This window comes from Sitophilus oryzae, unplaced genomic scaffold (genome assembly GCF_002938485.1).
Source record: "Sitophilus oryzae breed Bouriz unplaced genomic scaffold, Soryzae_2.0 scaffold_1018_pilon_pilon, whole genome shotgun sequence".
In the NCBI taxonomy this organism is placed as follows: domain Eukaryota; kingdom Metazoa; phylum Arthropoda; class Insecta; order Coleoptera; family Curculionidae; genus Sitophilus; species Sitophilus oryzae.
In genome coordinates, this window is record NW_022145636.1 from 1,578,268 (window position 1) to 1,604,871 (window position 26,604).

The 26,604-nt window shown below is 34.4% G+C and overlaps 1 protein-coding gene across 1 annotated transcript in view; it reads right to left on the reverse strand.

The window, feature by feature from the left end:
• The window catches only part of LOC115874895 (terminal nucleotidyltransferase 5C), a 56,076-nt gene extending 48,771 nt beyond the window's left edge, over nt 1–7,305 (reverse strand). Inside the window, exon 1 of the mRNA XM_030890196.1 lies at nt 6,934–7,305. Coding sequence (XP_030746056.1) covers nt 6,934–7,125 — 192 coding nt within the window. The 5' untranslated portion in view covers nt 7,126–7,305. The remainder of the gene's footprint in view (nt 1–6,933) is intronic.
• Between the last annotated feature and the right edge of the window lie 19,299 nt (nt 7,306–26,604).

Consider the following 26,604-nt stretch of genomic DNA (forward strand, 5'->3'; position numbering starts at 1 on the left):
GTATGTTAGTATATGACATAAATTAGAATTGATTGACGAATTCAATTCTTTTCGGCCACTTCCTATTTCACCGGAAATGACTATAACTTTTGATTTTTAAATGACACCCTCGGTATTTTTTTACATTATTCGTTAGAAAATGAGACTGAATAGAATGACATATCATATGATAACTTTTGACATTTTCGCTTAAATCAAAATTGTATTTTAAGTTTCAATCTAGAGCCATGGCTGTATTAAAAACACTAATTTTTAATCAAGCAGCCTTGAAAAAATATATTTGATCGTCTAATGTTTTAGTGTCTTGTCCTGGCCAGTTAAAAGATGCCCAAATCGTATTTTTAATCATATATTAATGTTTTCAAATAGAACGAGGGTGACTCATATTTGGAAAAGGCATTTTTTTACGGATAATTTGGTACCACATACTTGGTATTTCGAGTCAAATTGTTGTTAGGGACCGCATGTTGCAATTTCAAATAAACCATATTCGAAAATGTCAAAAGTTGACATATGATGTCATTCTATTCAGAGTGTCATTTTTTATCGAATAAAGTAACAAAATACCGAGGTGACCATTTAAAAATCAAAAGTTGTCATTTCCGGTGAATCAAGAAATGACCAAAAACAATTGATAACGTCAATCAGTCCTAATTTGTCATACTAACATACCAAATCTCGATTTTTTATTTGAAAAAATAAAAAAGATATAGGGGGTGAGGAACTTTTGAGACGCACCCGGTATAGGAAAACTAAAATATGACTTGTGAACGAGTCAATATTTCTGGATAAAAAATTATTAGTAAAATGTTCTAAATAATAATATTAACACGACACATTTTAATAAAATTAAATTATGAATGGAACAATATAAAATTATTAACTCTTATTATATTGTCGCGGTAGCAAAAGTTCAAATTCACGAGCACAACCGTTCGGTACAATCAGTGGCAGCTTGTGAAATATTTCTGATTGCTATACACCCACCACACTAACTCATACTTCATTCATTATTTATGTATGTACACCCTATCTAATTGTGAGGAATTTATTTGATTATCGTGACTCATATTTTTTAAATTTTATTTCATAACATAACCTCGACTACCTAAACGATATGATCGGATAATTTTGCATGTAAAGTGGACTCTAGACCTTTTATAATATGTCCAGGGGTAGAATATATGACTTAATACAGGACCTTAGGTATGCAGACGACACTGCGATTATCGCTGATAACCCTGAGGCTCTTCAAGAACTTCTAGACGACATAATTTGGGAAGGAAATCCATTAGCCTTAAAACACGGCAAAAACCAACAAGAGAAACATACTAATAAAATAAGTTCAAATACCAAATGCTACAAAATGAGAAACCTATTATGTAAGCAATCACTCAACATCAACTTACGTCTGCGTTTTGTTCACTATTATGTATACTCAATCCTCTTATACGGATGTGAGGCATGGACGCTAAAAGTAAACACCATGAGACGGTTGGAGGCTTTTGAAATGTGGATCTACAGAAGACTCTTGAAAATACCCTGGACAGATCATGTACGCAATGAAGAGGTTCTTGGGAGGCTTAACAAGGAAAGGGAATTACTGACAAATTCATATTTATAGAACTCCAAAATAGGTAAAAATGCTGGATTTTATTCGAAAATAGCAAACAAGTGTGGTGGTAATTCTCACAATTTGTGTCAGAGAATATTCAAGATTGTACTCGTTGAAATTTAAATGCAAACCATTATTAAAAAATGTAGCACTACTAACTATATTTTTGACACAATTTGCTGTCACTAGGCTCTATTGTAAACTGAGTTGAAGAAGAATAATAACTTAGCTAACACAACAATTGTGTGTAATATATGTTTAAGTACAATGTTGTGTAGTTTTTTTGCTCAAGTTTCGTTTACTTGAAATCAGTTAATGTAAGAAATATTTGTTTATTTAGTATTTGGAAGCATTTTTGAATAATATATCACAATAATTGAATTTTTTTTAAACATAAACAGGAGAAAAACATCTTGCGGAAGTGTACCATCTTCATTTGCTGATAAAATATTGTAAAATATAGAAAGATTTGAAAAGTACTCGGCAATTAAAATTCGTAAACAGACGCGTTTAAGCTTACAGCGTGTTTTGATTGCTATGTTTAGGTTTGTTTTGATTTGGTTTGGTTTGTTGGCTCATTTTTGTTTATTTTCGTTTTTTCTCGGTACGGTATCGATGTCTAAATTACAGTATCTACTAAGTTATGTTCATACCTACACAAGAAAAGTGTTTAGAATGTAAAGCAGGAACACGTTTTCATGTAACTGATTTCAGTTATTCTAAAGTCGGAAAAAAGGAGAATGATGCATTTCCGCAGAGAAATTTTTATGATTTTGTTTGAGGAGGCTTCTATATACTGGATATTTTGTTGTTTTTTTTATAAGCTATTTCAAATAAAAAACTTGAACCGTTTTTTTTTTTTCTTACAATCAATAATATTTCAAAATCCCGATCCTGATGCTACGCCAATGATCCCTGCATCACTTTTTTACGTTACTACTCGATCGATTATAACACAGTAGTGCACAGTAGGCTTATCGCAGAATTACGTACGTACATGACGATAAATATATCGAAAAATTGCGTAAACTTAGACGACAGTGCGACACGAGAGCTTAGAATGGCACGTGTTTGTTTAAAAATAATCCATTCAGATAAAAAACGAAAATTCGGAAGTGTTGGCCAACGATTTCCCGCGATGCCAATAGCCGTATCGAAGGCAGGGGAAAAAAATCTGACCAAGGTTCGTGCCGTTACAACAGGCACAATATGGCCCAGATTGAGATATGCAATCGTTGTAGTTAATATAGGAAATAATATTATAGAAGAAATAAGAAACTGGTCAGGCTATAAAACACTGGAGAGCTTTCCCAGTAAATATATCCAAGGATGTTTCGTTTTTCCAGGAGGAAATAACGACAATCCATTATTGTTTGGAAGAAATAATAATGCAGGAAAGATTACACAGTTCACAGAAAGCCAAGCGTTACTAGAGGCACTCAATTCCATTATAAAGTTCCAAGTTCTTGAGTTCCTCTTTGAGTTGGTTTCCAGAATGGTTCTGGTCCAGCTAATGGAGTGTTCACTCCATTTTTAAGTATCATCTTAAGTGCTTTGAATGAAACCATAACCCTTCACAGATTAGTAATTTGGTCAGTTGCCATCTTCACAGGCAGCCAAGCAGAGCTAACGGCACTCGGATCCATGGAGGTCAATTCTAGACTAGTATGAGATCGTTTGCGTGCTCTAAATCCAGTGCTCAAAAGGTCAAGAACCCTTCTGGGTTACTGCAAAGAAATTACAAAAATGGCAACAACACAGTGGTTGGCAACAAATGTTCAGATTGGTGCAAAATTCAACCAGGTGAGAGACAGACGTAATAGTTCATAGTAGAACACTAGCTAAAATTTACTCTAGTCTGTTTATTAGAATTGAATCATTAATTGTTGATAGGATTGGCAGACTAGAGATGTGCAGATTATGTCAATCAAAAGAAGAAACGGTAGAAAAAATTCTGTCAGTACAATAGCCTGACAAGTGTGTTTTTTTTTTGTACTAGGTAATGAAAAGCCATTGACAAAAAGAAATATGGAAGGTTTAGTTTTCCAAGTTATTAGACTTCTCCAAAAGGATATGACTGAAAAATTTAAGCTAGAAATAATAAGGGAATTATAACAGATCTGTAAAGATCACAATGGAACATCTATACTACTTTGCTCGTGGAACAAAATATGCATCATCATTAAAAAACGACCGAAAAAAATTAGAGTGGATACGATCCAGGTAATAGATTTCATTCACAGAATCAAATCGCTCAAGTGGCATTGAGCAGGACACCTGGCAAAAAGGATGGACCACTGATATTGGCAGGACAAAAGCTGACAGCAAGAGACCACAATATTATCAATATAATATATATTATCGGCTTCTCTTTTTGATAAAGTGTACCGATAAGTAGCAATATCACTTAATTGATAGTTAATTTATCTAAATATAGTACAGATAAAACGTCTTTTTAATCTATCAAGTACCGTATGATCGAAAAAACGGCGTCAGCGATGCCTATGAAATGAAGATTGCTGTTATTTTATATGTAACATTATATGGGGAATGTCATCGATATTCATTTCCAAGCCAACTGAACGCCGTTTTATTTCGGTCATACGGTATGTGAAGCTGATTAGAGAAACTAAGAAAAAATTTGAAAAGCCAAATTGTAAAAAAATATTGATCATCTATTAATTATGTCACATTATTACTCAAAAATATAGTAGTAAACATGAACCAAAATTATCTTCATGCTTTATCAGATTACAGGTCATAGTCACCAGATTTCTGTAATACCCAACAAACAAATTATAACAAAAATTGGAGTGCTTGGAGTATTTTACACATCAAAATTTATAACTAGGCTAGATTCATGACCTTTATAGTATTTTTTCGAGGAAATATACTGTTCAGATTTGAAAAATCGTTTTTCTAATGAATATTTCATAATAATTATCTCAAATTAATAATCTGTCAAATTATAGAGATTTAGAAAATTATCAGTAGTAATTAATTTATAGGAAAAAAATGTAAACCTACACAGATATAATTCTTATGAAAAATTTAAAGTTATTCATTTAAATGTCTTTCTTTCCAAAAGATGGAATAAAAAGATTATTTTGAAATAAATATTTCATAATAATGTGACATAGTTTTTCTGTAATGTGTTTAAATATGGTAGAGATAACGTCAGTGACTTATCAGAGTCAGAATCATATAACTTTTTGATTAAAAAACTATAATCCTTGTGAAAAAAATGTATGTTCTTCAGTATAGGAGTATTTTGTATACGTAATGTGTATCTAAAAATTGGTTATTATCATTATTGGTCCATTTAATGAATGTTTGAGAAATATGCAGTGAATTTGTAGAATTAGCTTATTCAAAAGATTATTTTTATCTAAATATGGTATGTTTGTACCTTCAACATACTAGTAATCCTTAAAATAATTATATGTTCATTCATATAGAAGCATTTTCGATTGTACTCTAATTTTACTTTTAGTTATTAGTAAATATTAACTATTCCATTCCGTGTTCAATTCTTTTTCAAAAATAAAAACAGTAAAACAGTAATTTCATGATTGTATCACATCGTTATTTAGTAATTAGTCTAAATATGGTAAAAATTGATAACCAAAGTAGTTGTTTCACTTTTAATCAGTATCATTTATTACAAATGTGTTAAAGTAACTGATAGACATCGATATCACCTTATTTTTGAGTTAACACAGCTACATATGGTCGAGATCAATGTTTCTATCTCTATAACCTATTAAAAGAAATAATCTTTCAAGTTTCTATAATATCAAATAAACAAATTGTAATAAAAAACCTCGACATTAGTGTTTTTTTACGAAATTATGGAGCTGTACAGTGAAAATGAACGTTTAAAATGACTATATCATGATAATATCGCATAGAAAGTCTATTAATGACCTAAATATAGTAAGGGGCATGTTTGTGTGACTTAGAAACATGCAACAATAACTTCTTCAAGATCAATTTCAGGAAATATATAAGAATTTCAAGATTATATCGCATGGTTCTTTGGTAATTCATCACAATATGGAACAGATGAAGGACTATATCCCTAACATCTTTCAACAGAAGTGAATTACGAAGTTTCTATACTAACCAATAAACAAATTCTAATAAAAACCATTCATTTAGTGTCTTTTTACAGAATTATAGAGCCAAACATTGAACATAATCATTTAAAAGGATTATTTCATAATAATACCACCGTACATAAAACTCAGTTTTATGTACGGTGGTATTATTACCACCTTAAAACTGAGTTTTATGTACGGTGATAATACCGCATAGCAATTCAATTAATGACATAAATATGGTAGAGATAAAACAATAAAAAACGAAATCATCTCCGGATGAATCAACCGAAATAATCTATCAAATTTCCGAAATAAATGATGAACAAATTATAAGAAAAACCGGTCATTGGGTATGTTTTTTACAAAATTATACAGCCAAACAGTGTAAAATGATTATTTCATAAAAATATCGCATAGCAAGTCCATTAATGGCCTAAATATGGCAAGGAAGTGTTTATGACTTTGAAACATGCAACAACAACTAAACTCAGTTATTATTCATCTTCTTCAAGATCAATTTCAGAGAATATCTAATAATTTCATGATTATTTCACATGGTTTTTCGGTAATTCATCTCAATATGGTACAGACGAAGGACTATATCTCTAAAATCTTTCAACAGAAGTGAATTACGAAGTTTCTATAATAACCAATAATCAAATTGTTATAAAAACCATACATTTAGTGTCTTTTTTACAAAATTATAGCGCGGAACATTGAACATACTCGTTTAAAAGGATTATTTCATAATAATACCGCATAGCAGTTCAATTAATGACATAAATATGGTAAAGATAAAACAATAAGAAACTAACTCATCTCCGGATGAATCAACCGAAATAATCTATCAAGTTTCCATAATTGATGAACAAATTATAAGAAAAACCCTGTTTTTTACAAAATTATACAGCCAAACAGTGACCATACTCGAGTAAAATGATTATTTCATAAAAATATCGCATAGCAAGTCCAATAATGACCTAAATATGGTAAGGAAAGGTTTGTGACTTATAAACATGCAACAATAACTTCTTCAAGATCAATTTCATGAAATATCTAATAATTTCAAGATTACATCACACGATTCTTCGGTAACTCATCTAAATATGGTATAGGTTCAACCAAAAACAACTCCCCATTTCACTTCCAAACCCTTTTACTCATAGATCAACCTCCTCCGCGTCACTAGTCACGTAGCCCTCCTCGAATACCCACCTGCAACATCTCCGATCTCCCATCGTTGCTCTCCGTGTCCAGATCGGACACCTGGATGGCACAATCATCCTCCGAAGTACCGGCAAAGTCCGACACCACGCTAGAGCCGCAGCTGTTGCCCGAATCGTCGTAGGGCTGCAGCATGAGGGCCTGCATCGTCTCGGCCGAGGCGCTTTGGCGCGTCTTCATCATGTCGCTGCTTCCTGCAACAGGCTGTAGCGGGCTCACACTCGCGAACGCACTCGATCAGGGGGTTTGGAGTCGCTGGAAGCACTAGCGCACGCGAACACAGCGCTCGCAGGACTGAATGAACGGACGGGACGAGCGAGTTGTGGAAAAGCTGTTGCTGCTGTTGTTTTACTGCGGCCTGCTCGATGCCGGTGCGGGGTTCTGGACAGTTCGAGAGGCGCGTCGGTGGCGGTGTTGCCAGATTTGACAAACCTAATTCGCAGGGAAATACAGGGTCGCTTTTATGTATGGAAAGGGTCGATGATTAGGTGAAATATAGGAGGTACCGCAAAAAGTTAAATACAAAAATTATAGGATTTTTTAATATCTATTAGCGAGTAATAAATTTAAGTATACAGGGTCGTTCATAAAGTCGTGGCACATAAAAGTTTCATTTTTTTAAATGGAATCCCCTGTACAGGATGGGTCAAAGTCGACACTTTAAATGGAAACACGCTTTTCTATAGGAGATAGACGAAAACTAATATCGGTGTCTGGAGCTCAATTTTCATCAAAAATATGATGGTGAAAACCGCACATCAATATCTGTTACCGTTTCGGAGTTATGGGGTGTTTTTTAAAAATGTGCATTTTTAACAAATCGCTGTAACTTTTTTGCTATGGAAAATTTTGTATTTCTATGAAAACATTTCCAAGGCACCTTTTTACGTAGAATTTAATGGTTTAAGTATAATTTTTTTAAAATTAATAATTTAAGAGTAATCATCAGAAAAATTGTTTTTTTATTTGGGACACCCTCTATATTTTTAATTAACTGAAAAGAATTTAAAATTACCTTTCCAAAAATATAGCACACTTGATATTTTGTTATAATCCCCTGCGAAATACAGAATTTTTAAAAGTTCGCCACTTTTAACTAGTAGGCTTTGGACCCCTTATTGATGATATGCCCTTAATGGAACTCAAAAACATATTTTTCCAGCAAGGCGACGCACCGCCTCTGAACGCTGAATCAGCAAACTCTTGCAGCCAATTTCAAGAATAATTGAATAGCTAACCAAGATCCCAGCCGTTGGCCGTCGAGGCCGCCTGACTTAGTGCCCATGGATCTAATCCTATAGATATATTTGCGGAAAAATAAAGGTTCCTAATTCTTCCGTATCATCTAGACAAGAATTATAAATACTTATTATTGTTATTAAATATAATTTAAACGTGTTGATGTTGGTTAAATATATTTTAAATTGTTATAAAATTCTGCATCTCTCATAGCAAATATTATTTTCGTTTTAATTGATGCTCACAACTAGAATTTTTTTGCATTACAGCCGGTGCCGTTCAAAGCCTACTTATTTAAAGCGGGCGAATTTTTATATACTCTATATCTCGAAGGGGAATCGAGCAAAATATCAAATATTTTTGGAAAGGTAATTTTAAATTCTTTTCAATAAATTAAAAATATACAGGGTGTCCTATATAAAAAATCAAATTTTCTGTTGATAATTCTTAAATTATTAATTTTAGAAAAATTATACTTAAACCATTAAATTCTACGTAAAAAGGTGCTTTGGAAATGTTTTCATAAAAATACAAAATTTTCCATAGCAAAAAAGTTACAGCGATTTGTTAAAAATGCATATTTTTTTTAATAAATATCTTAGACTTCACGAAGATAAAACTTATGAATAGAATTAGAATGTTTGAATTCAATGTTTTATAAAATTTCAGTAGACCCAAGGAAATTTCGCGAAATCTGGCAACGCCGCGCGACGTTTAAACGACGGTCGGCGTCGGCAACGACGACGCCCGAGCCGACAAGGCCGCCCGCGATCGGCGCCGTCTCCAAAACCGTGCCTTTTTCTCCTGCTGCTACTGCGATACATTATTTGCAATTTTTTCAAACGTCAGAAACCGAACACAAAATATCGCACTTTTAACCGTTAGTTACCACATCGATATCGCATTCCTGTAGCGGTTTTTTTTTCGTTTTCGTTGTGTTTGTTCACCGTTTCACAATTTTTCTGCACCGTAACCTGAACGCTATGATACGCTCGGGCCTAAAAAACGAGCGGTGGCACTGCACCGAATAGACGCAATCTCGTGAAACATATGGAACTTTGATATGGGACATTACGCTGCTGGGGTAGAGCAGTGACACTGCAGCAAAATTTTTAGAAAATTCTTTTGAAGACTAATGAAGTCCATCATTAGTCTTCAAAAGTTTCAATATATTTGGTAAAATAATGACGAAATTGCACTACAACTCGTTAGCGCTAAATAATAAATAAATACAACAGCAATAAAAATATGGTGAAGAACAAGGAAATACAAAGGCTCAAAGCTAAGTCATAATACAAAGGGGAATTAGGATAAGGGCATATGCAGACGACGTGGTAAAATTGATCGTTGGCAAAGACTTGCAGACGATCAGTGACATCATGGAATCTGCTCTGAAGAAGTTAACGGAATGGGCAAAAAGGAATGGTTTGGGCATCAACCCAGACAAAACCGAACTCATTCTGTTTACAAGAAAATTCAAGATACCCAAGTTCACGCTACCAAAGCTGGAAGGGAAGACACTTGTACTTGCTAAGGAGACAAAATATTTAGGAATCATGCTGGACTCGAAGCTTTCCTGGAAAAGGAAAACGGAGGAAAGGATGATAAAGGGAATAAATGCATTTTATGCATGTAAAAAACTATTTGGAAAGAGATGGGGTCTGCAACCGTACATTATACACTGGATGTACACTGCTATAGATAGACCAATCATCACTTATGGAGCACTAGTATGGTGGGAAGCGGTACTTAAAGAGACTAATAGAAAAAGCCTCACAAAAGTATAGCGATTAGCAGCTCTAGGTACAACTGGAGCAAGGAACAACACAGCGCAAGCTGCGCTAGAAGCAATTCTGGATTTGCAATCAATCGACTGGCTCGTGAAGGATCTGGCCGCTAAGGGTGCCCTAAGGTTAAGGGAATCCAATTTGTGGAACCAGACCAACTACGGTCACGCGAGGATATTGCCAGTGATAGGAAAAATCATGGTGAACACGAGTCCACATCTGCTAGACCAGAAAACGACTATATGCTCACCAAACATGATTTTGGAGAAAAGATAAGGATTCGCATCCCGACAAGAGAAGAATGGGAAAGCAACCGAGTAATGAACACTCAAGAGATAGCAGTCTACACAGATGCTTCCGCAAATTCAGGGGGCACAGGTATAGGCATATTCTCAGGGGAACTAGACACCCCACGATCTTTAAGGCTATCGGATGGCTGTAATGTTCTACAAGCAGAGGTTTACGCCATAAAGGAAGCGGCTAGTTGTATACGAGAGATAATTGCTGATAGACCAATAGGGGATATAGTGATATACTCTGACAGCTTGGCCGCTTTAAGAAGCATCACCATGCAATTAGTGAGATCGAAAACTGTGATGGAATGCCGAGAAGCACTGTCCTGGCTGCGTCGGGGCGGGACTACTCTGTGCTGGGTGCCAGGCCACAGCAATATGGTGGGCAATCAGGAAGCAGACAGACTCGGCAAAGACGGGGCCAGGGGAGAGGCCGTGGCAGATGACCCACCACTTGTGATGATCAACACACTGAAGGAGGCTATAGGAACTGCCATCAAAGCCAAGCAGCAAGAGACGTGGCAACACCGTGAGGACTGCGCTACAGCTCGAAGACTATGGCCAGTGGTAGATAGCAAAAAGACAAAACAACTACTAGAGCACAAAAAGGACCTAGTACGCATAATTGTAGGTGTCGTCACTGGAAACTGTCCCACGGGGGTAAAGCTCGTAAGATGGAAAGTTTCCGACGACGACTACTGCAGAGAATGCGAGCAAGCGAGAATGAGCACCTGCTGTGCCACTGTCCGGCACTGGAATATCGACGCTTTAAAACTTTAGGGCAAGGTTTTTTGGAGGGACTAGAGGAAGCAGCAGAAGCCAACATCAGCGACATCGGGAACTTTGCAAAGAGCTGGAAGTGCTTTAACGCAAAGAAAGAATGAGAGGAAGGTTTGGTAAAACAATACAGGGGTATCGCAATGGGCCTAAGGCCTCCGAGTGAGATGATCCCAAATCCCAGCAACTACGGTCACCAACCCCAGCAACCTATCTAACCTATTGTGGTTTTTAAGTCTCCGTTGAAGAAATTCGCTCGAAAATTTCTGGCAACACTGGTGTAGATTTAAAAACGGGATAAACAAAATAGGCCTTAAAGGTCGCAGAGTCTCTTAATATTGAAAAAAAAACACACGATATAATATTGTGATTGAAACATAACTTAGGATGTGTCTAAGTTTTTATAAATATCCCTCGTATAGAAACAATACAAAATTCGACTAAAAACTGTGTAAAAAATCCGCACTTCGTAGCAATATCAAATTATTGTCTATCTTGTAACTTTTATCCGCTTTGTCTGGTTTGCCCTCTATATGCTGAGGAGTGAAAGTCTACCTTTGTTAACAAAAGGCGCAAGCAAGCGACCAACCAACCAACGGCAACGCAGAGCTATTTTGCAATTTGCTACGAATATTTTTGTGCAACGTATTGGACCTTAGGTGTTTGTTCGATATTATTATAAACTCGACAATCTCTTTGTCGTTTTTTTTTTCTTGATTTGCGTCGTACGATAGTTGTTTTTCCTTGTCACATATATCAGATTTAATAAGTTGTTTGATTAGTTTGGTGTTGTATTATTCGTTTTTTCTTTGGAATGATTTGAAGTTTTTATGTCCAACCACAATATATAGATGTAGATTATATCTGAGAGTATAAGTACGGTTCTGAGACGGTTTCACAGACACTGTGTTCTCTATCTCCGATATCGGTCGTACCAATGTTTATGATTATGATGAGGTGTTCTGGTATTTTCCCATTTTCTCCATAGAATCTGCATTCACCGTTATTTCTTAGTTTCAATCTAATGAGGTGTTCATTGAGGAGACAAAGTCCTGAGAAACTTTTTTGAGTGTCTTAGACTGTTGTAGGATTTCCAATCCATGTCAGGGATGGAATCTTTCAGGTTTTTTAGTACCGCTGTCCACTTGGGAAGCAGAACAATTCTAGGCATTGTTGATACAAGAAAAATTTTGATTGTGCAGAACTTGACCATAAAAAAGCATTGTATGAACGTAGCATAAGACATGCGTTGGCCAACTTTTAAAGCATGACTGCGTCATTGCAGACCTGAGTGTCACTTCCACTCGTTTGTATACGTCAATACGTCAATATAATATTCATTTTCCATTTCATTTCCTCTCGTGCCAGCAAGGATTGAAGTGACGTCAAAATTGATGCCGCAAACTGACGGTTTTATGAACAAACTTTACCGGTTAATTCTGTTTAAAAACTGTAAACTATTCAGGATTGTTTAATCGGCCAATTTTGTCTATAGTAACTGCAGTCAAGGAGGGCGGTGACTACACTAGCGGTAGTCAGACGACTTCATGAAAAAATCTGGGGCCTCAGACCACAGATGGTGCACTGGCTGTACACTGGAGTGGTGAGGCCTTCAGTAACATATGCATCCTTGGTATGGTGGCCTAAGGTAATGCAACAAACAACAATGCTCAGCCTTAGTAAGGTGCAAAGACTTGCTTGTCTGAGCATAACAAGGGCAATGAAATCAACGCCCACTGCATCAATGGAGGCGCTTCTGGACCTTCCGCCTCTTCACATAGTGATCCAGGCGGAGGAAAGAATGGGACTCTATCGACAACAAAGTGTCTTGTCTCCGGGAAATAGGACAGAAACAGGACACTTAAAGATGGGAGATTCTATCGGAGGATCTCTACTCCAAATGAGATCGGACCAAATGATTGCACAAACCATTCGAGGTGAACAAAATGGATCGAAGAATGTGGACAGATATAACATTCCTTCAGGATGGACTAACCTGGTATACAGACGGGTCAAAGACCGCTGAAGGAACAGGAGCTGGAGTATTTGGGGAAAGACCAAGGGCAAGCTTATCCTTTTCCTTGGGTAAACACTAACCGTATTCCAGGCAGAAATCTTCGCCATTCTACAATGTGCAAGAGAAAACAATAGAAGAGCTTATTCAACTAAGCTCATCAATATATGCTCAGACAGTCAGGCGCGGCACTTGGGGCGCTTATGAACCCAAAGGTATCGTCGAGACTATGAGAGAACTGGGAGCTCTGGCACGAAGGAACAGAATTAAATTATTCTGGGTGCCGGGCCACAGCGGCATCCAAGGCAACGAAAAAGCCGATGAGCTAGCTAGACAGGGATCATCGGCATCCTATGTTGGTCCACAGCCAGTACTGGAAAAACCCAAATGTATGGCCCGTAGTGCACTAAAACTCTGGATCAGGGAAAAGCACAATGTCCACTGGAGAAACAGACAGGGGCACAGGCACAGCAAGGCTTTTATCCAAGGACCTAGCTCTAAAACCGCAAAAGAACTGCTAATGCTTAGCAGGAATAAAGTGCGGATTAAAACAGGCCTCTTGACAGGACACATGGCTGTCAAGTGTTATCTGAACAAGCTCAACCTGTATCAAGGAAGTCTTTGCTGTAGACTCTGCGATAAAGATCCTGAAACAGCGGAGCACATAATATGTCATTGCGAGGCACTGGATCGCAAGCGACACTTTTTATTTGGAAAAGCTAGGCTAGAACCGTAGGAACTATGCTCCCATCCTATCAAGGACCTGCATAAGCTAGTGCAGGGCACAGGGATAGGAGAATGGGTGCAGATATAGAAGGGGGGCAAACACAATAGGCCTCACAGGTCGCAGTGTTTCCGGCAGAGGACGGCCCCTTGTTATGGAAAAAAAACTGCAGTCCTTGCTGATATGGGAGGAAGTGAAATAGGAATTGAATAATATTCTCGTATGCAAACGAGTGGAAGTTTTTATTGATAAAGATTTTCACATACTGTCTACAAAGAGAATACAGCAGAAATATTAACAAAGTTCTTGAAAAAACTACAATCTATTATTTCTAATAGATTTCGAAATATCGATTTTTGAATTCTAATTGAGTTCTAATAGCGCGACCACTATCGAACACCCACTCAATTCCTCTTATTTTTTCCAAAAATGCAAGTGTTTCTAGCTTGCACTTAAAAAAATTCAAGCTTTAGGGAAAATTACAACGACTCGTTAATAAATAAACAAATTAAGTATCACGAGACGTAATTAAATCGTGAAGCTGAACGCATGACGTACACTTTTCCCTAGAACTTTAAGTACTGACAGAGGTATTGATTGGGTCGACCAGTGTTCCCAACTCTCAAAAATTTATCTCCCTAAAAATCTAAAACGCTCGCATCAAAAATCCCCAAAATATCCCTAAAAACCTAAAAAAATATCCCGAAAAACCCCTAAAAATTTAAATAATAATAAATAAACAATTTGTTGTGTTTTAAGTGGTTGACCTTGAAACGTCTGATCACAGCAATGTAGCCAACTGCTCGAAACTTTCCATTACAGCAATATCAAACCTTCTTAAATCCCAACAACTAAAATCAGTAAAATCCCCACAACTGTTATCCAAGATTCGGTGATTATAATAAATAAATTATTTTGTTTTATATTTTACTTCCCTATTAATTTTGAAAAGTAGCAGTATCGGTCTTATCTCCTCTTTGGTAGCGGTAAAATTCCATTGAAATTTTATCCCTAAAAATATCCCCAAAAAATTTTACTCCCTAAAAAAATCCCCATATAGATTTTTTCTCCCCAAATTTAGGGATAAAATCCCGGAGTTGGTAACACTGGGGTCGGCCGGAAAACTGCGACAAATCTGCTATATCCCCTTCCACGTCTCTTAGCGATGTGCACAGCAGGTGGATGACACTTCTTATGGGAGAACTGGAAATGGTTGAAAACTTGACTACAAGCGATTTTCTAGGAATCTTCCTTACCGATAAATTATTGACAAGAGTGACAGATAAAACCTTGACATTCTTTCAGTATAACTGTTCATCTCTTTTTCTTTCTAAAGTGTGCGTTGAAAGGAGACAAAAACAATTTTTGTAACCCATAATTTGTTATTCGAACACCACTTTTCTCCTTGTCGGGTCGTTGACGTGACTTGTCGCCATTTTATTTCTTTTGTTTACACGCTGCAGTTTGCTTTGTAAATTGAATACATAAATTATTTAGGCAAATATAGGTTTTTGATAAAACTCCTTGGACTAACGTGTAGGTAAGTGTTGATAAATAAGTTTTTTTTCATCTTAACATGCTCATTGTCATTCTCCTGATTTAGGTGACAGAAAAGGATCATCAAATCAAATTGAATTTTATATTTTTTCATCCCAGGACCGATAATAAAATATATATTTTATGGATACCTTCCTAAATATCAACGAGATGAGCCATCGGAAGAAAGGGACCATAGTACAAAACAGAAGGGTGATCTTTTTTCTTTCCACTTAGGATATTGAAATTATTATATACTGTAGTCGTGTTCGGCATTATGCTCTGAGAAATATAGATAAACAAAGAACAACAGATATAAAGCATCCCAGAGGAAAAGAGAGGCAATACCTGTACTCTCTCTCTGATATTTGTGAAAGTTACGGCAAAGTATTGTTGTAAATGTCATCTTTTTAATCGACCTGAAAACTTCGAGCAAAAAGATGACACTTTCAACAATACCCTGACAGATATCAGAGACGATACAGGTTCTTCCTCTCTTTTCCCCTGGAATACTTTTAATTTATTATTCTTTGTTTATCTAGATTTCTAAGAGCACTATGAACGAACTCAGCTTGTATGTTTGAAATAATCGTCCAGCTGGCTTAAAAATGATGATCGACGTCATAGATGGCTTCATTTCTAAGCCATCTATGACGCCATTTTTGTCAGTTTTGTTATAATTAATTTTGTCTCTTGATCTACTTGTAACATTATTCTTTTAATTTTATTAATTTATTTTGTTGAAATTAATTTCTGTTGTATATTTGATAATGATATTAAACATATTTTTAAAAAATGGTGTATTTTTTGTGTTTTTATGTATGTCATAATTAAAAATAAATGAATTAAAATTTTTTATTTTTTTAAACTTCCCGCCATGCGTTACAATCTAGTCCGTAGTTCCTACAAGCGATATTGGGGGCGCTAGTAGCAGTAGACTTGTCAACAGTGTCAAATTTAAACGTCAATTTCACTTTCCAATATTTAGCAAGGCGCTCGCACTTCTCCTTGTGTATGTGTTTTGTGGTGCACAGTTTCTCGGTTTATTTCATACGTTTGGCCACGTGTTTACTGTCCTCTCTTTGTTCAGTACACTATAAACGCATTGTACTTTTCTTACATACGGAAATCTCGACCCAAGACTAACCTCTGGTTGAACAAGCTGAAAATGATGATGATGATGACATTGTTAAACATAGACAGGTGATAACATTAATTTTTAATTTTTAATTTAAAATTTAAAGAGAAACTAAAAAGTCAAATAATTTATCGAGAAACTACTTAAAAAATCATCAAAATCCTCCCAATGAAACTGGATTTAACTTTAAAATACGTGAAAATTTTAAAGTGTTTGAAATTTTAAGACATCCTATAAATACAAGTATTCACCTGTATAGGAGTACTTCTTTAGCAACGGCAACCTTCTAGTACGACTGGTATCAGTGTCTTCTTAGGCACGCCGTCTAAATGCAATTAGAATCTGACATCTTCGAATCGAAAAAGGTCAATGCGAACTTGCGCAACCCGTACCAACGGTGAAGCTCTTTGTAAGAACGCTTCACCTTCGGCAAAAAAAATAAAACGCTGAAAGCATGCCGATGGAGACCATCCACTCTTACTTTTCTTCGCGTAAAAAGGCTATCGGATCGATCGCAAACCAATCGTATAAATAAATCGATTACATATTTATAAGGAGTTTTTTAGAGCAGGTTTTCAATTATTGGAGTAAATAATATATAATTTTACTGGAAGTATTTGGGTTTAAGACAGTTCATTAAATATGGAAAGGATTATGGGAATGTTGAATGTGAAGGACTATGATCATGTTCTTTATTATAGATGGGGAATTTATTTAAAAGTATAATTTATTTAAAGTTTAATTTAACAATTAATTTTAACATTATTAACTTTTAAAAGTTTGCTTCTGTCATTAATTTCTTTTGATTCTGCTTTATTCTACTGGGATAGCTACTATAACAGTTCCTATGTTTTCTGACATTCTTGAGCCATCTATACAGAGTGAGTCCGATATTTTTTAAGATGATTCTTAAATGGGTATAAAAATTTTACGTTTTCAAACTTCAAAAAGGCATTTAAAAAAAACATATCGTATTTATTGAATATTTTTGTTGTCATATTCATACACTTTTAATTTTTGTATAGTTCACCTGCGTCTGCTTGCGACGAACTATATTTTATAATACTTTTCAGATGGAGTAAAATTGATAAGCAACGCCGATCTGGTTAATACTTGGCTTGATCATAAGGACAAGAACTCAAAATTATCTGTATTTCGAAAAATGTGTTCTTTATTAGATATTGATGAACCTTCCAGTCAAATGAGACACCACTTGTGCCTGAAAAAGCCCACTATGTTGGAGCGAAACGTCGCATAAAAAAAGTTTCCATCTTTCAATTTATTATAAAACCTCATACCCAAGAAAAGGAAAAAATAATATATGGATATGGTCTATTAAAGAGGTAACTATTAACATCCGAACCCCTCATACCAACAAAAAGAACAGTAACAACGCGAAAAAGTAACATATTAGAAAATAATGTACAGAAATATCTTATATGTGAGGATACTTCATCTACCTGTGATTTGGATACTATAAATTTGGAAGATTCTGTCAGCAGTGATTCTTCTGAATCAGAGTAGTTACGATCTATGCATTTTGTTGTCCTAAAGGAAATTTATAGTATCTTAAGTTTTTTTTAATTAAATATAACATTAATGTTTCTTTTTCATTAAAGAAAAACATTTTTATCTTATATTAGGCTTATATTGTAGGAATCATGTTCTAATGTTATTTCAATACATTTTTATTACAGGGGTTTATTTAATACTTACACAGTTTTCATACTATAAATTATTATTTCCTTAGATGGACCACAGCTCCAACATTTTTATTATTTATAAGTTTTTTTCATAAACGTGGGACTAAGAACATCATCATTTAGTACAATGAGAGTACTCATCATTTGTGTCAAATAAACCTAGTTTGAATAAACTGCCTACAATAAAAGAGAAGTTTTGCATTTTTGTCCTCTAAAGCCTAATGTCGAGGATGGAGAGCTGGCCCCTGTGGAGCCGTCTCAGATAAGGGCTTTTGTGTGCCTTGATACTGTATGATGAGTTATAACTCGTTATAACCAAAGAAAGAGGAACACACAATAGATCTGTAAGGTCGTGGTGATTAACTCCCCTCCTAAACATTTTACATTCTACTTCAAGTTGTTTAAAACTTTTTGTTCGTATCGTAGGTATTTCAAATTGGCAAAAAAATGTATTTGATCGTGTATTCTCTTCCTGGTATCTGTGTCTTTCACTTTTAATTGGGTCGTTTATACGGAGGTGTCTTGCAGATACGATCTCGATAGTACTGTTACAATTATAGTACCATCGAAAGTAAAGAACGGTCTCGATTTTGAGAACGGACCCACCAGCGATGGCTTACATAATTTGCAGATTCGATTGCATCCGATTTTTTTCTTGTTTTAACTGTACCAGGAAATCTATTTGTGATGAAATATATTATCTACAAAGTTTATATTTCTCCTCAAATGGTATTAGGTTATTAATAAAAATTATGGGTAACTATATAGTTTTAAACAAGCTAAAACTAAGTTCCTTGTACTCAATAATGTTATAAATTATTATTTCATGTTTTTAAACTCTGATGTAACGAATTTTCATGAAAGTTTTCACAAATCATACTTTTTTTTTTTGCTGTTTAAAAATGTTAAAGAAACACAAAATTTATTTAGTTCAATGCTACGAAAAGGGCGATACGAAAAATATGATGCTTTAACAACAGCAAAAGAAAATTATTTTAATCTAAACGAATAAAAACCATCTATAAAAGAATGAAATCTAATTTATATTACCATAGAAACGCCTTTTGATTTTTAGGACTTTTAGGAAAAATTCAACCATATATTTTCATGTTTCTTTTTATTTTCTCTAAAACGACATGGAAATATGGAAAAGTAAAAACGAGATTAAGCATACAGAACAATTTAAAATTTTAACGAAGAATGCATTTATCTCAAAATGTCAATAATAAAAAAGTTTTTCCTCTTGCAAAGCCAATCCAGGGACATGCTGTTATGTTAGATCCAAAACAAATCGATCTATCTATACTTGGCATACAGGTTGATTCTAGGGTTTAGAGGTTCGATAAGAAGGGATTTTTCGAAATTGCAGTTCCAAGGGGGTGAATACGCCCCTCAAATATTACAGTATTTTTTATTTAAAAAACGGTCAAGTTTCCGACAAAACGCTTAAACACGTGTATTTTATTTTGTTTTTTACATATTTTAAGATTTTTTAAAAATGTATACAGGGTGTTTCTAAAAATCTGATCATTAATTAATCACGATCCTGCTTAAAGCGCTTGACGTAAAAAGCTGATTTTTGGAAAACGGGTTGATTTTAGGGTGTAGAGGTTCGATAAGAAGGGATTTTTCGAAACTCGAATTCTAAGGGGGTGAAACCACCCCTCAAATATTAGAATATTTTTTATTTAAAAACCGGTGAGTTTTTCGGAAAAAACTCTTACACACGTATATTTTATTTTGTTGTTTTACATATTTTAAGATTTTTTAAAAATTTATACAGGGTGTTTCATAAAATATGACCATTGAGTAATCACGATTCTGCTTAAACTGCTTGACGTTTAAAGCTGATTTTTGGTAAACGGATTGACTGTGGGGTGCAGAGGTTCGATAAGGAGGGGGTACTCGAATCACAAATTCCAAGAGGGTGAAAACGCCCCTCAAATATTACAATATTCGTTATTTAAAAAACGGTTAGTCTTTCGGGAAAATGCTTGGACACGCATAATTTATTTTGTTTTTTTACAAATTTTGAACATTTTTAAAAAATCATACAGGGTGTTCCAAAACGTTGGGTAATTGGTTAACCACGATTCTGCTTAAACTGCTTGACGTAAAAAGCTTATTTTTGGCAAACGGATTTTTCGAAAGTCAAATTCCAACGAGATGAAACTACCCCTCAAATATTACCAAGTTTTCTATATATTTTTTTACACATTTCAAAATTGTTGGCAAATTTAGAGAGAGCGTTTAAACAAAAATATGTCTATTAGACGAACGCTGCAAAAACTCTGTGAGAAAATTTTATCCACTTTGTATGTTAATGGAAATTCTTGCTTTGCTTTATCATCACCATTACAAATGATTAATTCGACGCGAACGAAATCGCGGGTACACGCTAGTTTTCTATAATACTATTTGGCTATAGTCCATATTTTATACATCTCTATACATCTGAACTCGTTGATTTCTGCATGACAAAGTGACAAGACATTAATTTTAAATCAATCATCAAGAAAGAAAATAAAAAGTTGATCGCGAAGCCGCACTACTGCTACAACTTATCACGGAATTAAGTGATAAAAAGGTGTTTTTCTCTGCTTATCTTGTAACCCCACGCAGAGTGTCCCGCAACATAACAGATAAAAGTGCTGTTATCGGAGAAAAACAAAATTTTTATGCGCCAGATTAGCCACTAGAACGTTGTCAGGTGATTTAAGAAGAGCTACAATAAGAAGAAATCTAGAAAATCTCAGAAAAAATTGTAAAAGTCAATTTAAAATATTATCCATTTTATCCTAATTTTTCATAGATTTATAGTTATTTTTTATACAAGACGATAAAATGGTATCTTATCGTCGACCAGGAAAAAATTAATTCACGATTTTAAAAACATTAGTCGATGAAATCTATTTTTCCAAGGCTCCTTGATTAAAAATTCTTGTTGTTAAAACACAGCCATGACACTCTAGCTTGAAATTTAAAAAATACCGATTTTTTTTAAGCGAAAGTGTCAAAAGATTTCATTTTCGCATCATTTTATTCATAATGTCATTTTCTATCGAATAAAGTAAAAATATACCGAGGGTGCCATTTAAAAACCAAAAGTTGTAGTCATTTCCGGTGAAACAGAAAGTGACCAAAAACAATTGAAAACGTCAAATCAATTCTAATTTATGTCATATACTAACATACCAAATCTCGTTTTTTTTATCTGAAAAAATAAAAAAGTTATAGGGGATGAGCCACTTTTGAGACGCACCCGGTATATAAAATACTAAGCTAGGGGTCAGCTAGTACCTATATCAATACAAAAAAGTTATAGAATTTTACGCAGAATCTAAAAATAAAATAAAAAATATCGTGTTTTAAGAAAAAAACATGTTATATCCGCCACACCTCTTTGAAACACACTGTATTTTCGAAAATAATTTAAAATTTTGTAACTTGACGTTCCTTAAACCTATTTTGATTAATATTTTTTGATATTTCTTAAAACAAATAAATCAAGAACTTTATTTTATCGCGGACTCACCCTGTATAAAGAAAATTACTTTTCTAAAACAATATTCCTACTTGAATGAAAAACTTAAATACAATTTTTTTTGCTTGGTAAACTACAAAAAATACATGTTTGTTATTTTTAAAAGAATTACTGATTTGGTTCACTGCGGTTAGTTACAAATTATATGAATTTATTTCAATAGCTTACCTAGTTGCATATGAGAATTTATTAGCAATATCTTATGCAAAAGATAAGGTAAACCATATTCATTTACAGAGTTTTGGTAACTTTGCTAATAACATTACCACTTAATTTTACAAAAACAAATATATCTACGTATTTTTTTAAAAAATATATAAAAATTCTAATATATTTTCAAGTTTCTGATATGATAGAAAGTTTATAATCGTTTAATTCTTGTTATTCATAAATTTATAATAGATTTATGTCTAGGTATGTCCTAGAAGATTACACACCAATTCAACCTATATTTTTTGTATAAAAAATAACGGTTTATATGAATACACTGTATAATATTAAAAAAAAACAGTACTTACATTACGGTTGAAGCAGTAAATCACATCATTTTTCTAAAACTATCACACAAAATCAAGAAAAACACTACGAAACTCTATAAACAATATAGACAAATGAATAATTATCAATTTGTCAAATATTGAAAAATATAACTCAAGATTTTCCATGGCACTCTTAATAATTTATCCTAGCGATCTATTGGAAATATAGAGAATTTTTAATGAAAATAATCTAAAGGTATGTTCACACTAATATTATAGAATAAATAAAATGTTTTTATACAGGATGTGCTAGTTTTTAAAGGGAAAACATATTAAGTTCCTATAATTTGAAATTTTTATCAGATTTTTTATTAAATATGCAAGAAATACCTAGTAGGGCACATTTTAGAAATATTTTTACAGATGTATCTACTGGGTGAATCAAATATATTTATACTCTAACTATCAAAAACAACTACAACTATTAAAACTGTCGTTTTTTGAAATGAAATACTATAGATTCTTATTGTTTGGTGACTTTTTTGTGAATACCGAGTGATTTTTGAAATACGGTCATTTTTGTACTTATTTTCCTGTACACTTAAAAGTTTCCTAATAAAAAACAGCAAATTTTATATTTTTTTTTAATTGGGAATATTTTATGATAGGATCTTTTCTCGCATGGTGTATACAGGGTGAGAAAAAAACTAGATATTGTATTTTCCTTCATTAGTTCAAATAAATCATTCTGTATTTTTATAAAAATAAAAGAAAATACTGAAACTTAGATACTGTTAGTGTTTTTTTTTATAATTATTATAAAATTGAATATCAAAAAACATATTATATTTATAATTATTACAAATTAATGAAGAAATTTACTTATCAGGTTCCAAACTGCTTCCTCCGTTAAATAACTAGAATTATATTTGACATTTAAATACCTACTTCGCAGTTGTATGTACTCGTTTTGTTGACGTAAAAAAAATAAACCATAATTTTATAAAAGTGGTCCAGCTGGTTTCATAGACATTAAAAACAATAGCATTCCAAAAAGTTTGCAATGTTTTTGCAAGTAATTTTTTATCAATTAAAGCTACCTAGTGATTGTCTCATATTTTACTCCTAAAAGAAGCATCATCATTTTTCAACCATTTCCAATTATGGTGTAGCCTCTCTCACATATTTAGACTCTATTTACTCTCTTTATACACTTCCCCAATAAATTAACGCACCACAAAAAAATAACCAAAAGTTTAAGTTAAGTTTTTGTCAAAACCACTTATCCGATTTGGACGATTTTTTTTTGAATGATAGGTTATTCTTTCCACAATGTTGCTATATTAACTATATTTTGATAGGAATCCTTTTTATACTAATACCGGGTGTAGCAATTATAACGTGTTTTTTTAATAAAATTTGTGACACCCTGTAGAGTTGATCAGTTACAGTATCAAGTTAAAATTGAAATCACATTTTAGCCTTATCTTTTTTTTACATTTTGTTTTTTTGTTTACTCCATTATCTTCCTTATTACACGAGAAACAACATTTTATAGGATGATATGATTTAATATTGGTTATAATTAACATTTTTCCATTTTACTCACTAAAGTAAGTAGCTGGCTATGGAAAAACACGGATTACCAGTAAATGTCAAATAGAGATGCTAGTTTCTGTGCAAACTTGTAGACCATTAGTATCTCTGAGCTGAGTTTGAAGGATCCGAGCTGTTACGAAACGTCGTCTTAATGTTGAGAGTTTTAAAAAACGTTCCTGAATCGGATTGGTTCTTCGATTCCTGCCTTGTCCCGGCCTGCCCATTACTCCCAGTATCTCTATACCGTTGTATAACTCGTGAAATGGTTGAGTGAATTACATTAAATCGTTCACCAATTCTTGGGTAGCTCCTACCTTCCTCAGGCAATATTGAGCACATTCTTTGCCAGTAAGATTTCTTATTTCACGTGCACGTTGCATATTTTTGATATAATAAAAGGACGAAAACGACTGACACTGACAACAAGCATCTCTATTTAACATTTACTGGTAACCCGTGTTTTTCCATAGTCTGCTTTAGTGAGTAAAATGGAAAAATGTTACTTAAAACCAATATTAAATCATGTCATCCAAAAAATGTTGTTTCTCGTGTAATAAGAAAGATAATGGAGTAAATAAAAAAACAAAATGTAAAAAAAAGATAAGGCTAAAATGTGATTTCAATTTTAACTTGATACTGTAACTGATCAACTCTACAGGGTGTCACAAATTTTATTAAAAAAACACGTTATAATTGCTACACCCGGTATTAGTATAAAAAGGGTTCCTATCAAAATACAGTTAGTATAGCAACATTGTGGAAAGAATAACCTATCATTCAAAAAAATCGTCCAAATCGGGTAAGTGGTTTTGACAAAAACTTAACTTAAACTTTTGGTTATTTTTTTGTGGTGCGTTAATTTATTGGGGAAGTGTAGTTGGGCCTATAGTTGTCTATTGTTAGTATATCGTCTATGCTGTCTATGTTACTAATATCATGGTGCCATCTCCGGTTTGGTTTTCCTCTAGTACTCGTAATTCCTCGTGGATACTATGCTGTAAGTTTTGTGGTTCATTTGTTGTCCATCCTTCTTGCCAGGTGTCCTGCCCATTGCTCCTTGAGGGATTTGGTTCTGTGGATGACATCTATTACCTGGGTCTTTTGTCATATCCACTCTATTCTTTTACGGTCTCTCTTGGTTATTCCCAGCATATTTCGTTCCATTGAGCGTTGTGCTCAGTTGCAGTTTGAGAGATTGATCAACTGCAGTTTGAGAGATTGACCGGGACCCAACCAAATAATATACAAACTGTGATAAGAGAATGTGATATTTTTTGTGATTCAGATATAATAAATGCTGCCAAAGATATAAAAATTAACAAATCTTCGGGCTGTGATAATTTGCCACCAAATGTGATAAAAACGCTAATATTGGACAATGTAGAATATTTTAGAACATTTTTCAATAACTTTCTTCAGAGAAATGAATTCCCTAAAGAATGGAAGAGATCCAAATTAACCCTAATAGAGAAACCCCGGAAGCACCTAAATGATCCACCAAAATATCGTCCGATTTGCCTCATCGATGTAATCGGGAAAGTCTATGAGAAACTCATCAATACGCGACTCTTGGAAGAAATTAGGAAGAAACGAAATGGTATGCATCCAAACCAGTATGGATTTGTAAAGGGGAAATCTACCCCACACATGCAATGAAGAAAATATCGGATATCGTGAAAAGAAAAGCCACTTGGCATAATGCTTTGATTTTAGTCGACGTTAAAAATGCATTTAATTGCGCGTCATGGGAAATAATTATTAAAGAACTTAGAAGATGGGACATAAGTGGCTATTTGGTGAACATAATAAGAAGCTATCTTGATAATAGATTTAGAGTTCTCAATAGAGAAGATGAAAGAGAGGTATTCGGTGGCGTCCCACAGGGCTCGGTGCTGGGGCCAACCCTGTGGAACATATTATACGACAGTGTCATGGAGCTTACTCTATCAGGTGGGACAGAGTTGATCTGTTCGCCGATGATCTTGCTGTGATAATAACAAAAAAACTAAAAGAAACAAAAAAATAAACGACCTCGACCTAATGCAGAATGTGGATGATACACTAAAGATCATAGCCAGATGGATGCGTGAGCACAGACTCGAAATAGCTGTGGAAAAAACAGAGGCGATTTTACTGAGCCGCAAGAGAAAAGTTGACCATATAAGGTTTAATTTTAAGGATATAATAATAAATCCAGTAAAGCAAGTCAACTATCTTGGATTCCACATAGACCGTGCACTCACGATGGGCCTGCACATCAAGGAGGTGTGTCTGAAATCACAACGAACTGCTAAAGCGTTGTCCGCAATACTGCCAAACGTTCGGGGCCCAACACCAGCAAAGAGAAGAGTGTTAGCATATGCGTGCCAGAATATTATTATGTATGGAACAGAATATTATTATATTACGTGGAACGAAGCAACCAATATGCACGGAAATAGAAAAAGACTTGAAGGTGCACAGAGAGTCATGGCTTTGAGGGTCTGCTCGGCGTATCGGACAACTTCAACTGAGGCAGCCTTGGTGATATCGGGTCTGGTGCCCTTGCATCTTCTCTCAAGAGAAAGAGAACGACTCTTTCTCAAGGGTGAAGTACAAACCAGGGCAAGCAGAGAGATGGAGAGAAACCGTACAGTGCAGCAGTGGCAGGCAGAATGGGAAGTATCACAAAAAGGAAGATGGACATATAAGCTCATTCCAAATATAAATATGTGGATTAAAAGAAAGCATGGAGAGGTAAACTTCTATCTTAGTCAAATATTGAGTGGCCACGGAAATTTTGGGAGTTACCTGTGTAAAATTGGAAAGAGGGAAGTCGCGGAATGCCGA